This window comes from Balaenoptera ricei, chromosome X (genome assembly GCF_028023285.1).
Source record: "Balaenoptera ricei isolate mBalRic1 chromosome X, mBalRic1.hap2, whole genome shotgun sequence".
In the NCBI taxonomy this organism is placed as follows: Eukaryota; Metazoa; Chordata; class Mammalia; order Artiodactyla; family Balaenopteridae; genus Balaenoptera; species Balaenoptera ricei.
The window spans coordinates 66865532-66880853 of NC_082660.1; the positions used below are offsets into that span (position 1 = coordinate 66865532).

Consider the following 15322-nt stretch of genomic DNA (forward strand, 5'->3'; position numbering starts at 1 on the left):
GAAATATGAGGTAAAAAGATAAAATCTTTGGATAGGCTATAAGTTTGTACAAAGAAGCTATGACTGCTATTCTGCAAAAAGTGAAGGGACCTATTATATAATATACAGAAATAATTTAATGCCTTTTCACAAGAATATAACCCAAGACTTGCTAAAGCCTCATATTCTATGAAGGCATCTAAAATGCCAATCCACGGCACAGCGCTTTTGCTCTTCCCCTATCTGTTTATGCGGTAATTCTCATGGATTTCTGGCCGGATGTCACAGGCAAAGGCCAAGAGGTTATCCAGGACTTCATCCCTGTTCTGCCGGAAGTAGGTCTGAAGGATGGTCATCTTCTCCTGGGTGTCCTTCTCCACTTCAGTGCTGCAACTGCCGTGGGATCCCAGAGCCGCAGCTTCCTTGGTCTTGAACTCCTTCTCCCTCCGCAGGCGGTACTGTTCAATTTCAGCCTGGGCCTCTTCTTTGGCCTGCTTCAGCCTCCGGTTCTTTCGCTTGCGGGCCTCGGACACCTTCTCGGCGGCCTGCTTCTCGGCCTGGAGCAGCTGCTGGATGCCCTGCGACTGACTGGCCATGGCTGCGGCGGTGTCTCTGAGACGCCACAGACAGGCCTCCATAGCAAATATTTTTGATTGACAGTTTTTTCCTTTCATCACTTTGAATATGTCATCCCACTGCCTTCTGACCGCTATTCTATTTGGTAGAAGTCAGCCATTAATCTTATGGATTTTCTCTTGTCCATGATGAGTCATTTTTCTCTTGCTACTTTCAAGATTTCCCTTTGTTTTTGGCTTTCAACATTTTGATTGTGGTGTCTCTGGGATGTCTCTCCTTGTGTTTATCCTCTTGTTATTTGTAGAGCTTCTTATATGTGTAGATTAATGTTTTCTTCAAATTTGAAGAGTTTCCATTATTTTTGAGTATTCTTTCTTTCTGGAATCTCACTGCACGTATATTGGTGGGCTTACTGGTGCCCCACATTTCTCTGAGGCTCTGTTCATTTTTCTTAATTCTATGTTCTCAGTGTTTTTCAATTTGCATAATATGTATTGATCTACCTTCAAGTCTGCTGATTTTTTTCTTCTGCCACCTTAAATCTACTGTTGAGCTCCTTGTTGAATTTTTCATTTCACTTACAGTACTTTTCAACTCCAGAATTTCCATTTGGTTCTTTTAAAAATTTTCTGTCTCTTTATTGATATTCTCTTTGTGATTAGAAATTGTCATCATGCATTCTTTTAATTCTTTAAACATGATTTCATTCAGTTCTTTGCAAATATTTATAATAGCTGCTTTGTCTTCTAAGTCCACCATTTGGCCCCCTCAAGACAGCTTCTAGTGCCTGATGTTTTTCCTGTTTATGGGTTACACTTTCCTGTTTCTTGCATGTTTCATAATTTTTTTGTTGAAAAATATACCGTAACAACTCGAGCTACTGTTACTGGCTTTTCTGGACTAGGTTTGTGAGGTCTATTTCCTGCAGTATACCACCTCCTCAAAAGTCGCAGCCATGGATATGTACACAGCATCACTACTACCAGTGATTACTGTGCTTTCAAATGGAATCTCTGTTTCTTTCATTGAGACTCCCATTTAGCTTCTAACTGATCTATCTCTAGTGGTATCACACCCAGCTGTTAGCCTCTACTAATTTCTTCTTAATTCCACTATTTTTTTTTAAATCATGCCTGTGGGCATAAATTATTCCATAATCTGATCCAATTAAAGTTGCTGCTCCATTGCAGGGGCAGGGTGTTATCAGTCCTTGAGGCTTGCTCAGACCCTAGAATAGTTCTTCTTCGTTCTTTCCCTGGTTCTCTCTGTTAAACTTCTAACTGGTCTAACATTTTACAGTTGCTACTAAAATTCTGAAGCTCCAAGTCCCCTCTTAATTGCTCAACATCAAGAACTTCATTGTTTCTGATAATACCCTTTGGCAAGAACTTCTCCGCTCTCTTTTCCACATAAAGTTAGTCCCATTAGGGAGAGCTAAAGGGGCTCTCACATTTTAAAAGTCTGTCTTTCCTCTGGATGGAAACTTCTGCTTCACTGTACTTGAGCTGGAGGTGGGGAGAGCATCCCACATCTACCAGAGTGACACCCCAACTCTATGAGCAGGGTGCTAGGCAAGACGGTAGCTACTGCTTTTTTTGACTTGTCTTTCCTAATGTGTAACCTCTACCCTATGAGTGAATTAGGGCAGAGGTTATCAGAGACAATATTCTACGTGCCATGTCTGGAGTAGAGCTCTCACCATACCAGTAGGAGCTGGGTGGTAGAAGGGCTCATCAGTCCTCTTGGCCCTGCCTGTCTGGAACAAAGCTTTTGCAACACAGAGCTGAAGGAAGGATGAGAGATGCCTGTATCCTATCCATCCAGGAATCAAACTGTAGCCCAAACTGGGACCTGGAGGAAGACAGAGGCCCCTATTATTGGCCACACTCACCTAGAATAGAGCTTATATTACACTGAGCAAGAGAGGGCAGAGATGGGAGCAAGTCATGGCTCAAATGCCATGGACTCTTGCTGTTCTTATCAAGATTTATTAGAGTATTTTGAATAAATGCTGCTCCATTTGCTATATGACATTAGAACAACTTCTTAATATATTTAAGAGATTATACCAATTATGGTTTTTTTCACTAGAAAATGGGTCCACAAGGCTTATCACATCCCCATTCTAGAACTGGAACCCTCTCTATTAAGTTTGTAAACACCCCACCACACTCCCCAACACAGACATAGACTCTTCTTTCTGACCCAAGATCTCATATGAGCAGGATAGTGGGAGAAGCCTGGACTCTGGGGCAGGAATTGGATCCAGGACCTCTTTGTAAATTTGTCCATCCTAGTGGCTTCTTCCTTAAGGAGGCTAAAGACCAGGCTGGGGGTGGGGGATCAGAGGGCACCAAGTCATGGTGAGGCCCCACCCATTCTGTCCCTTGAGTAGCGGCAAGAGGTAGGAGGTGGGCCTCACAGAAGAGAGAGGCTACATGTCCCGACAGCAGGGCAGATTGGGATGACTCCCTCGGCTCCTGCGGGAAAGAGCCACAGGAAGACAGACTTGGGCCATGTGGGGCAAAAGCACTCTCTGTGGAAAAGATACGGAAAGGGCTGTTGCAGGAGGAAGTGCGCTCCCTGTCATCTGGGGGTTATTATCTAAGCGGAGGGCAGCGGGCAGCGTGTCGAGGGGCCTCTGTCATTCAACAAGAGGTAGGACCCCAGGACTGTTGGGGGCCCGTGGACCCTAAAATGCTCTGATCGTCCCATCTTTGGAGGACAAACCTTGCCCAATCCTGTCTGGCCTGGTCAGGTGGCTCAGAAACACCCCAGGGACTGCAGGCCTTTTCTGGGGTTTCAAAAAGGAGCAGCATTAGCATTCATTAGTGCTCTAATTGGCATCTCAATTGGCAGTTTCACTCTGGTCTTTTGGTCTTTATAATGGATATCTGGTGCCTAGCCCTCCCCCAGCCACCCCACCCCCAACCTTCTCCCTAGAGATCAGCCCCCAGCTGCACCTCACCTTCCCTTCACCTCCACCCGCTGGCACCGCATGCACCGACAAAGGTTGGAGGCAGGGATGAGCTTCCCCAGGGCATCTGCATTGTACCTCCTCTCCCTCCCCCTTTCAGTGAGCTCAGGAAATTGGTTTTAATCCACCAGGCTCCAGTTGCTTAGCAACGGAAGAGCCTGCTCCTAACAACCAGGAGCCACAAAGATGCTGCAGAGAAAGGGGGCTGTCTGGGCCCTGCTCCGGCTCAGCTCCTGACTACTGCCTCCCTGATGTTTTTTTTTTTTTTTCTCATTGAGTACAGCCAGCCTTCCTCTCTCAGGTGCTGGGTCTTGAAAGGCTGATCTCTGGGGCAGCTGCCTGACCTCACCCCCTATCCTGCCTGCCTAGAGCTTCTCTGAATCCCACCTCCCAGGCCAGCAGGAGGTAGTTCATGATCATAGCAGGGAGGCTCTAGGAAGGGCCCTCACTCTGTCTCTCCGAGGTCGCTGGCTATGTTGCTTCTTCCAGTCTGGCCTGGTGGGTGGGAGTAGAGTTGATCTCGCTCGGGTGGCCTCGGCCTGCAGAGGCTTGAAGCAGGGTTTCGGTTCCCAGCCAGAGACTGAAGTCGGGCCGCAGCAGTGAGAGCGCTGAATCCTAGCCACTAGGCCACCAGGGACCAGTGGCCAGTAACGAGGCCCTGGCCCATCAGCTGTGTAGAAGTGAATTTCCACAGAGAGGCAGAAAGTAGTGAAACAAGTGTTTATTAGCAGGAAGAAGAGTACGTGTGAATAGGCACACACGGGTGGGCTCAGAGAGAGCCACGCCCTCGTGGTAGTTTGAATCGCTTATATGGGGCATTTCTTCCGGGTTTCCTTTGGCCCATCATCTTGCTTTGCCTGGCTCTGGGTCCGTATTTGGCTTATCTCAGGGTCCTCCCATGCGTGCACACGCATCTCTTAGCCAAGATGGATTCTAGGGAAGAGGCCTATGGGTAGGTTGACATCACTCCCTTTTTGACCTCCAAGGAGCCTCTCTGCACATGTGTAGTCGGGAAGGTCTCCTTGACCTCGAGAACGAGAAATATGTGGTCTCTGTCTCTCTTTACCTGGGCAGGGCTCAGCTCCTCCTCCTCTTCCTCTTGGAGTATCTGTCCTCAGGGGACCAACTCCAGCTGCTCAGCCTGGGGCCCATCTACCTCCTGCCTCAGAGTGGGCCAGGCTCCTTTTACCCTGGATGAGAGCAATTCCTGCCCAGGGTCGGGGGGTGGGGCGTGCACTGTAACCCCAGCCCACCTGAGCCTGAAGGGAGGCAAGGCACCACACTCCCCGGGCTTCTAGAGGTCAGGAAATTGCGAGTCAGACGTGGGCTCAGGCCCACACAGCCTTCCAGTGAGAGCTGGGTCTGAAGCAACGCCAGAGCACGGGCTCCCCAACACAGTCAGCGGCCGTGAGACTGCCAGGCCGCTGCGCAGCACCGGAGGCTTCCGCCTTCCCTCCCCAAAGGACGGCGGGGACGGAACTCTGCACCCCCGGGGGGAAGCCTGCTGCCCTCCTGCCTTCTGGAATGGCCCCAGCAAAGGGTGATCACCAGTGGAGAAGTTCCATTTGACGAGCTGCCTTCCCAGAATTGTTTTGAACTCAATAAGAGCTCAGGAGCGTCCCCCAGGGGAGGCCTGTCCGAAATTCTGACTCTGAGTGGGTGCTAGTTGGTGTCTTAACTTAATCGCAGACCTCACTGGTCTTCGCAGGAGGGAGGTGCACACGTGTGCACCCCCACCCCGCTCCTTCGGTGGGGCCTCAAGCTCTGGCAATGAGGCTGCCCCCAGGAATAACCCATGGAAAGTGGGGGCTGTAGGAAACCAGCGTCCAACAAGGGACCCCGCCACCGCATCTATCCCCCTGGGCCAGGCCGCTAGGCAGGGACAAGCCTTCCTCTGGGCAGCTTCTTTCTGCCCTCCCCCCTCCTGGCTTCTCTCCCTCCCTTTCCCCCTTTCTCCCTCCCAAGTAAAGGGCTTCTGGCTTCTGGCTTCCATTGCCTGGCAACCAAACTGGGCTGCCACAGGCTGAGAGGAGCAGCACAGATGCTGCCTAATGAGGGGGCTGAAATGAGGGGGCGAAATCACCGTCTCTAGTCATATGTCGCTGTTGCTCACAAAACAGATACCAGGCTTTTCTTAAATTTGCGACTGCTGTTCTCTGTAATGAAGAGTCTTCCAAAGGCAGACAGCTAAGCCACATTTGGGTAAACATCTCCTTGATCCACCCTTTTCTATTTCATATTAAAAACTTTTTGTTGTGGAAAATTTCAAGCCTATATACAAGGAGAATAGCATAATGAGGCTCCTGTGGACATCACCCAGCATCAACAATTATCAACCCCTGGCCAGATATCACATCATTGTTAACTGCATTTCCGTATCTAGCTTTGAAACATGAGAACTCTCTTCTTAACAGAACTACCGTGTCATTAGAACACCTAAAGTAATCATCAGTAATTCCATAATCTCATCAAACATCCAGGCAGTGTTCAAACTTCAAATGCCTCATCAATATCATGAAGTGCTGATTGTTTTTTGGTTTTTGTTCTGATTTCACGGTGTATTTGAGTCAAGGTCTAAATAAAGGCCACACGGTAATGTAGAGGTTCCCCTTTCTGAACACTTTGGGGGAGAAAAAACTTTTCTCCTACTCTCTCAGGTTCAGTACCTAGGGCCTGCGAATGAAACTGACAAAAGACAGACTAACGGGAGAAAGAAACAGAGTGTATTTACATGTGCAACTTCCATATACGCAGAAGAACTCAGTGATGGCAACTCAAAGGAGTGGTTGCAATTTGGGGCTTATATACCATCTTAATAGATGAAGTGGGGGAGAAAGGCACTTGCCAGGAGTGTAAATGACTTTTTGGAAAGATACACGGATTTTCAGGAGAACCAACACTTGATGAGAGAGGCTGTAATGTTTGTCTATACAGGTGTGAGTGGCCTTTCTATCTTTTCAGGGCCACAAACTCACTTGGGGAAAAGATTTGGCGTAGACTTTATTCACAGTCTACCTTCCGGGAGTAGATCCGCCCTGAGAAGGAATTTTTGGCAGCCTCATTTCCCAGAAGTTGCTGTTTTTAGTCAGATAAGGGAAGCTACAAAAGAGGCTTTTTTCCCTGTTGTCTACCAAAGCTCAAATGTCTTCAGCTAAAATAATCTTTATACCAGCTCTGGGTCCCAAGTGTGTCCCTACAGTATACCGAAATCCCAAGACACCGAAATTACCCTGCAAACCACTAACCCCCGGGCTCTTCCTGAGGCCTCCTGTGGGCCCTGCCTTGAGTTATGTGAGGCATTGTTAATTCCCAAATCTTGAGATGAGGAGACTGAGATTCAGAGCAATGAAATGAAGAGCTCAAGGCCACCCAGCTACTGAGGCACGGGGCCAGGCCGGGAACTCATGTCAGGAGCCTAAACTCCTGGTAAACACACTCTGCCACCTCCACCTGTCCTGCCTCCAGAAAGGCGGGGGAAGGCTTTAGGGAGGAGGCAGGGAAGGCCTCCACCCTGTCCCCGCCTCCCAGTCCAGGTCCTACCTAGCCTCTGTCAAAGACCCACCCACGCGTTCCCACCTCCTCTGACCACCCTGGCCCATTTCTCTCTATTCCCAAGTGTCTGCCCTTGGGTGCATGTACCCCAGTCTCTCCCTCACCCAGAAGCACCCCAAGTGCGGGGACGGGACCTTGTTTCTGGATATCTGTGACCTGCCCCAGCTGAGCCTCACCCAGAGTCACTTGGAAGGTGCTCCCCAAAGGGCAGCTGACTAACTGACTGACTGCCCGAGTGAGGGGCCTTCCGGAGGGTGAGTGGGCTCAATGTACGGTCAAGGCTTTGAGGAGAGATCCCGGACCCCAGGCAGGAAGAGCCATCAGACACTCCAGAGTGATGGGGGTCTCTCTTGCCCCCAGAGAAGGCAAGGGATTGCCCAGGGAGCAGCCTGGGCTTGGGCATCCTGAGGACAGGGGCCTCTGGCCTCTGGCCTCAGCCCTCCCTCCCATAGCTCATTTACCCTCCGAGAGCCTCAGGGAGTCTTCATCCGTGCAGCGAAGACACTGCAGAGAATCGCCTGGGCTGCCCTGTGGTTGAAGGAGGCCTCTCAGCTTGGAGTAATGGAATCAACTCTGGCCCGAGAGCCCTGGTGGCAGGTCTGGGTCTCTGCTCTTCCATTACACTGCTCTGTGACCCTGGGCGGGCTACTTCCTCCCTGTAGGTCTCGGTTTCCTCATCTATACAATGAGGGGGCTGCACCAGTCGATCTCCAGGGGCCCGTTAGCTTCCACGTTTCTGTGATCTCCAGGAAAGGGAGACCCACAACATTCCTTGGTAAACGATTGCTGGTTTCATTTACCTTTACAGTCAGGAGGGTCTTCCTTCCTGCCTGTGTCCCACTGTCTCTGAGCCTCATTTCCTCTGGCCGAGGCCTGGGTCTGTCTAAGATTCTCGGCTGACCCAGAAGTACCTGGGTGGGTGACAGCCATTTTCATCACCACAACTCAAGTCACAGTGGTGGCAGAGTGGGCTCTAGAGCCCTCAAGTCCCTGCTCCCAATCCCCGAGGCGTTCAGGAGGCAGCAGTGTTCAGACATCATGGAGATGAGCAATTGGGGCACCGATTGGCTCCTTGCCCTCCATGTAGCCCAACACCCTCACTTTCCAGACAAGGAAACAGGGACTCGTCCAAGGTTACACAGAGCTGGGACAGGGAGGAGCTTGGGGTAGGAAAGAGCTGGAGACCTCCTCAGGAGGGATCTTGCCTGGGCAGGGCGGGTGATGGTGAAGTGGAGAGCCAGCCCCCTAAGGAGCAGAGTTGTGGCATGAACTAAAACCAGTTTATGAAACCCACCCTCAGGGAGCTCCTGGGTTCTCCTGGGCGGATACAGGCCACACGCACACACTCATGCACACACGTACAGGCACACATGCACACATGCATGCACGCCACAGGGAGAAAGGTCACAAGCACGTCTGACTACCAAGTGCCTGAGCTGGGACTCTTATCTTGACCACCCACCACGAGCCACTGAGTATCCTAGCTACTTCTTTTACTCAGCAAACAGTGACCGAGTGACTGGGAACCCAACAGTGAACAAGTGGGATGTGGTCCCCGCCCTCTCACAGCCTAGCTAGGCAGGCAAGTGCTCGAGAGGTGAGTGCAACCCAGGGAGCTACCCCCGGGCTAAAGGAAGCCAGGGGCTGTGGGAACCCAGCGGAGCCCATCTCAGGGGCTCAGGAACCATCCTGTGCTGCAGGCACTTTCCTGGCTGTCCGTGCCCATTTCTGGAGGAGTCGGTTCTAGCTGGTTGGGAAGGTATCCTTGGGGAGCCATCGGTCTCCCCTCTTCAGGCCAGGCAGACACGGTCAAGGGTGCGGATGACCTTCCGGAACTTTTTGTCACGTCACTGATAACTGGGCAACTTCTGGGGCTTGGAGGAGAGGTGAGGCTCCCCTCCATCACACCAGGGGTTCCCAAAGTAGTGGTTTGGGACCCCAGAGCTCACTGTTGAGTCTTCAGTGGCTCTTCTGAGCAGAAGTTGAATATGAACCGGGTGCCCTTTCTCTTGCTGGCTCGTGTGATGCAAAGCGTGGGTTGCGAGGCCTCCAAAAACGGCAACAGTTCAATTGTTCTGAGAAGCAGTTTTCTTTTCTCCCCACTCATGCAGAGGGCCAAGATATTGCCTTCTTCAAACCTGTGTTTGTGATTTAGCTTCCATTGACCTTGACAATTAACATAAAGGGCAGGGAGTAAGGCTGCCCCTTTTCTCCATCCCTGCTACTCTTCTCCTATGTATGTGGGGGTGGGGGTGGAGGAGTGGCACAGGAAAGAAGGGGGGAAAAGCATGGGAAAGTGTCCTCTGGATTCTTTACTTACTGAGCTCAGTGACACACAGAGATGTTTAAGTGAAAGTTTCAGGGAAGAAATAAGGAAATGCCTTATTTTCCCCGCCTGGTCACTCCTGTTGTTTGGCTTCTGAGACTTCTGGTTTCCAGGCTGTTTCATAAGTACTGACGTATTGAGAAGCTGTATGTGTCCTTGGAACAGAAAGGGAAGGGCCCTCTGGTCCCTGGGGCCCCCACCCACAGACTCTGTCCATATGGTCTCTCTTTGCCACTGGCCCTGGGGGGTGGGGCCTGCGCCCATGAAAAGCAATGATCCCAGTGGGCCTCCAGTCCTTTGGGGGCCACACTTCCTTTCTCGCCCCCATGCCATACCCACCCCTGTCAGACTTTGGATGAGAGAGGAAGCACAGGTGTGGTGGTGTCCAGCCCCTTCTTTCTCAGAGCTGGGGACTGAGACCCAGAGAACACAGGGCTCTTGCACGTATTACAGTGATCAGAAAGCTGAAAATCTCTATTTCACTCAGTTATTAGTAATTTAAAGCAGTGCTTTAAATTTTAAAGATTCTGGAGTAAAATGCACAATCCTGATTGATCTCAAAGAAACGATTATAAACGTCAGTGTAATTCTGAGACTACCACTGTACCCTGTTTACTCTATTTCACGTATAGACAGTCTGAGTTCCGGATAAAGAAGGTCATTTGCTCAATGTTCCACAGCGATCATTTGCAGAAATGAAAGTCAGGTTTCTTAATAATAGGCAACCTTTATAAATAGAATAACTGGGTGTCCCAGTTTATGTATGTTGTCACATTCTAATTATTGAAATTAAAATTTCCTCTCAAAATTGACATGATTTGCATGATAAATTAAGTGCTCCCCTTCTTTACATACCATTCATTTTAATTCATATGCATTATTTTATTTTTTAAATTTGAATTTTTTTTCTCTTTTTTTTTTTTTTTTTAGCCGTGTGTACTAGTCAATCCCAAATTCCCAATCTATTCCTCCACCCCAACCTTCCCCCCTGGTAACCATAAGTGCATTCTCTATGTCTGTGAGTCTGTTTCTGTTTTGTAAGTAAGATCATTTGTATCATTTTTTAAGATTCTGCATATATGTGATCTCATATGATATTTGTCTTTCTCTGGCTGACTTACTTCACTTAGTATGACAATCTCCAGGTCCATCTATGTTGCTGCAACTGACATTATTTCCTTCTTTTTTATGGCTGAGTAATATTCCATTGTATATATGTAAATACCACATCTTCTTTATCCATTCCTCTGTTGATGGCCATTTAGATTGCTTCCATGTCTTGGCTATTGTAAATAGTGCTGCAGTGAACATTGTGGTCCATGTATCTTTCAAAGTATGGTTTTCTCCAGATATATGCCCAGGAGTGGGATTGCTGGATCATATGGTAGCTCTATTTTTAGTTTTTTTAGTAACCTCCATACCGTTCTCCATAGTGGCTGCACCAATTTACATTCCCACCAACAGTGTAGAAGGGTCCCCTTTACTCCACACCCTCTCCAGCATCTATTGTTTGTAGACTTTTTCATGATGGCCATTCTGACTGGTGTGAGGTGAGATCTCATTTTAGTTTTGATTTGCAGTTCTCTAATAATTAGTGATGTTAATCATCTTTTCATGGGCCTCTTGGCCATCTGTATGTCTTCTTTGGAGAAATATGTATTTAGGTCTTCTGCCCATTTTTTGATTGGGTTGTTTGTTTTTTCAATATTGAGCCACATGAGCTGTTTGTAAATTTTGGAGTCTAATCCCTTTTCAGTCACAATGTTTGCAAATATTTTCTCCCATTCTGTGGGTTGTCTTTTTGTTTTGCTTATGGTTTCCTTTGCTATGCTAAAGCTTTTAAGTTTAATTAGGTCCCATTTGTTTATTTTTGTTTTTATTTCCAGTACTCTAGGAGATGGATTGAAGAAGATATTGCTGTGATTTATGTCAAAGAATGTTCTGCCTATGTTTTCCTCTAAGAGTTTTATAGTATTCAGTCTTAAATTTAGGTTTTTAATCCATTTTGAGCTTATTTTTGTGTATGATGTTAAAGAATGTTCTAATTTCATTTTTTTACATGTAGTTGTCCAGCTTTCACAGCAGCATTTATTGAAGAGATGTCTGTTCTCCATTGTATAGTCTTGCCTCCTTTGTCATATATTAACTGACCATAGGTGCATGGGTTTATTTCTGGGCTTTCTATCCTGTTCCATTATTCTATATTTCTGTTTTTGTACCAGTACCATACTGTTTTGATGACTATAGCTTTGTAGGATAGTCTGATGTCAGGGAGCCTGATCCTCCCAGCTCCCTTTTTCTTTCTCAAGATTGCTTTGGCTGTTTGGGACCTTTTGTGTCTCCATACATATTTTAAAATTTTTTTGTTGTAGTTCTGTGAAAAATGCCATTGGTAATTTGAGAGGGATTGCATTGAGTCTGTAGATTGCCATGGGTAGTATAGTCATTTTGACAGTATTGATTCTTCCAACCCAAGAACATGGTATATCTTTCCATCTGTTTGTGTCATCTTCGATTTCTTTCATCAGAGTCTTATATTTTTCAGAGTACAGGTCTTTTACCTCCTTAGGTAGGTTTATTCCTAGGTATTTTATTCTTTTTGATGTGATGGTAAATGAGATTGTTTTCTTTTTTAAAAGTATTTACTTATTTATTTATTTTTGGCTGTGTTGGGTCTTCGTTGCTGCACGCGGGCTTCCTCTAGTTGCGGCGACGGGGGCTACTCTTTGTTGCGGTGCGTGGGTTTCTCATTACAGTGGCTTCTCTTGTTGTGGAGCACAGACTCTAGGTGCATGAGCTTCAGTAGTTGCAGCATGTGGGCTCAATAGTCGTGGCTCACGGATTCTAGAGTGCAGGCTCAGTAGCTGTGGTGCACAGGCTCAGTTGCTCCACGGCATGTGGGATCTTCTGGGACCAGGTCTTGAACCCATGTCCCCTGCACTGGCAGGTGGATTCTTAACCACTGTGCCACCAGGGAAGTCTGAGACTGTTTTCTTAATTTCTCTTTCTGATCTTTCATTGTTAGTGTATAGGAATGCAAGAGATTTCTGTGCATTAATTTTGTATCCTGCAACTTTACTAAATTCATTGAAGAACTCTAGTAGTTTTCTGGTGACATCTTTAGGATTTTCTATGTATAGTATCATGTCATCTGCAAACAGTGACAGTTTTACTTTTTCTTTTCCAGTTCGGATTCCTTTTATTTCTTTTTCTTCTCTGATTGCCGTGGCTAGGACTTCCAAAATTGTGTTGAATAAAAGTGGCAAGAGTGGACATCCTTGTCTTATTTCTCATCTTAGAGGAAATGCTTTCAATTGTTCACCATTGAAAATGATATTTGGTGTGGGTTTGTCATATGTGGCCTTTATTATGTTGAGGTAGGTTCCCTCTATGACCACTTTCTGGAGAGTTATTTTTATCATAAATGGGTGTCAAACTTTTTCAAAAGGTTTTTCTGCATCTGTTGATATGATCATATGGTATTATTCTTCAGTTTGTTAATATGGTGTATCACATTGATTGATTTGCGTATATTGAAGAATCCTTGCATCCCTGGGATAAATCCCTCTTGATCATGTGGTATGATCCTTTTAATGTGTTGTTGGATTCTGTTTGCTAGCATTATGTTGAGGATTTTTGCATCTATGTTCATCAGTGAAATTGGCCTGTAGTTTTCTTTTTTTGTGATGTCTTTGTCTGGTTTTGGTATCAGGGTGATGGTGGCCTCGTAGAATGAGTTTGGGAGTGTTCCTCCCTCTGCAATTTTTTGGAAGATTTTGAGAAGGATGGGTGTTAGCACTTCTCTAAATGTTTGATAGAATTCACCTGTGAAGCCATCTGCTCCTGGATTTTCGTCTGTTGGAAGGTTTTTAATCACAGTTTCAATTTCATTACTTGTGATTGGTCTATTCATGTTTTCTATTACTCCCTTGTTCAGTCTTGGTAGGTTGTACCTTTCTAAGAATTTGTCCATTTCTTCCAGGTTGTCCATTTTTTTGGCACATAGTTGCTTGTAGTAGTCTCTTATGATCCTCTGTATTTCTGCGGTATCAGTTGTAACTTTTCCTTTCTCATTTCTAATTTTATTGATTTGAATCCTCTCCCTTTTTTTTCTGGATGAGTCTGGCTAATGGTTTATCAATTTTGTTTATCTTCTCAAAAAACCAGCTTTTTGTTTCATTGATCTTTTGAATTGTTTTCTTCATTTCTATTTCATTTATTTCTGCTCTGATCTTTATGGTTTCTTTCCTTCTAATAACTTGGGGTTTTCTTTGTTCTTCTTTATCTAGTTGCTTTAGGTGTAAGGTTAGGTTGTTTATTTGAGGGTTTTTTATTTTAATTTTTAAATTTTATTATTTTTTTTAAACAGCAGGCTCTTATTAGTTATCAATTTTATACACATCAGTGTATACATGTCAATCCCAATCACTGAATTCATCACACCACCATCCCCACCCCCCCGCGGCTTGCCCCCTTGGTGTACATACGTTTGTTCTCTACATCTGTGTCTCAACTTCTGCCCTGCAAACCGGTTCATCTGTATCATTTTTCTAGGTTCCACATACATGCGTTAATATACGATATTTGTTTTTCTCTTTTGGACATACTTCACTCTGTATGACCGTCTCTAGATCCATCCACGTCTCTACAAATAACTCAATTTCGTTCCTTTTGATGGCTGAGTAATATTCCATTGTATATATGTACCACATCTTCTTTATCCATTTGTCTGTTGATGGGCATTTAGGTTGCTTCCGTGACCTGGCTATTGTAAATAGTGCTGCAATGAACATTGGGGTGAATGTGTCTTTTTGAATTGTGGTTTTCTCTGGGTATATACCCAGTAGTGGGATTGCTGGATCATATGGTAATTCTATTTTTCGTTTTTTAAGGAACCTCCATACTGTTCTCCATAGTGGCTGTATCAATTTACATTCCCACCAACAGTGCAAGAGGGTTCCCTTTTCTCCACACCCTCTCCAGCATTTGTTGTTTGTAGATTTTCTGATGATGCCCATTCTAACTGGTGAGGTGATACCTCATTGTAGTTTTGATTTGCATTTCTCTAATATTATTGATGTTGAGCAGCTTTTCATGTGCTTCTTGGCCATCTATAGGTCTTCTTTGGAGAAATGTCTATTTAGGTCTTCTGCCCATTTTTGGATTGGGTTGTGTGTTTCTTTAATATTGAGCTGCATGAACTGTTTATATATTTTGGAGATTAATCCTTTGTCTGTTGATTCGTTTGCAAATATTTTCTCCCATTCTGAGGGTTGTCTTTTCTTCTTGTTTATGGTTTCCTTTGCTTTGCAAAAGCTTTGAAGTTTCATTAGGTCCCATTTGTTTATTTTTGTTTTTATTTCCATTACTCTAGGAGGTGGGTCAAAAAGACCTTTCTGTGATTTATGTCAAAGAGTGTTCTTCCTATGTTTTTCTCTAAGAGTTTTATAGTGTCTGGTCTTACATTTAGGTCTTTAATCCATTTTGAGTTTATTTTTGTGTATGGTGTTAGGGAGTGTTCTAATTTCATTCTTTTACATGTAGCTGTCCAGTTTTCCCAGCACCACTTATTGAAGAGACTGTCTTTTCTCCATTGTATATCCTTGCCTCCTTTGTCATAGATTAGTTGACCATAGGTGCGTGGGTTTATCTCTGGGCTTTCTACCTTGTTCCATTGATCTATGTTTCTGTTTTTGTGCCAGTACCATATTGTTTAGATTACTGTAGCTTTGTAGTATAGTCTGAAGTCAGGGAGTCTGTTTCCTCCAGCTCCGTTTTTTTCCCTCGAGACTGCTTTGGCTATTTGGGGTCTTTTGTGTCTCCATACAAATTTTAAGATTTTTTGTTCTAGTTCTGTAAAAAATGCCATTGGTAATTTGATAGGGATTGCATTGAATCTGTAGATTGCTTTG

General features: G+C 45.7%; 2 protein-coding genes across 2 annotated transcripts in view; one reads left to right on the forward strand and one right to left on the reverse strand.

The window, feature by feature from the left end:
• SLC16A2 (solute carrier family 16 member 2) overlaps nt 1-15322 on the forward strand; it is a 116414-nt gene that overhangs the window by 60530 nt on the left and 40562 nt on the right. The window lies entirely within an intron of this gene.
• On the reverse strand, nt 215-607 carry LOC132357407 (V-type proton ATPase subunit G 1-like). The gene has a single exon (XM_059910822.1). It carries the CDS (start codon nt 573-575, stop codon nt 219-221), a length of 357 nt encoding a protein of 118 aa, XP_059766805.1. The 5' UTR covers nt 576-607; the 3' UTR covers nt 215-218.

Bases quoted from the DNA above. Each gene is read 5' to 3' on its own strand.
- LOC132357407 (XM_059910822.1), bottom strand. From the start codon at position 575: ATGGCCAGTCAGTCGCAGGGCATCCAGCAGCTGCTCCAGGCCGAGAAG.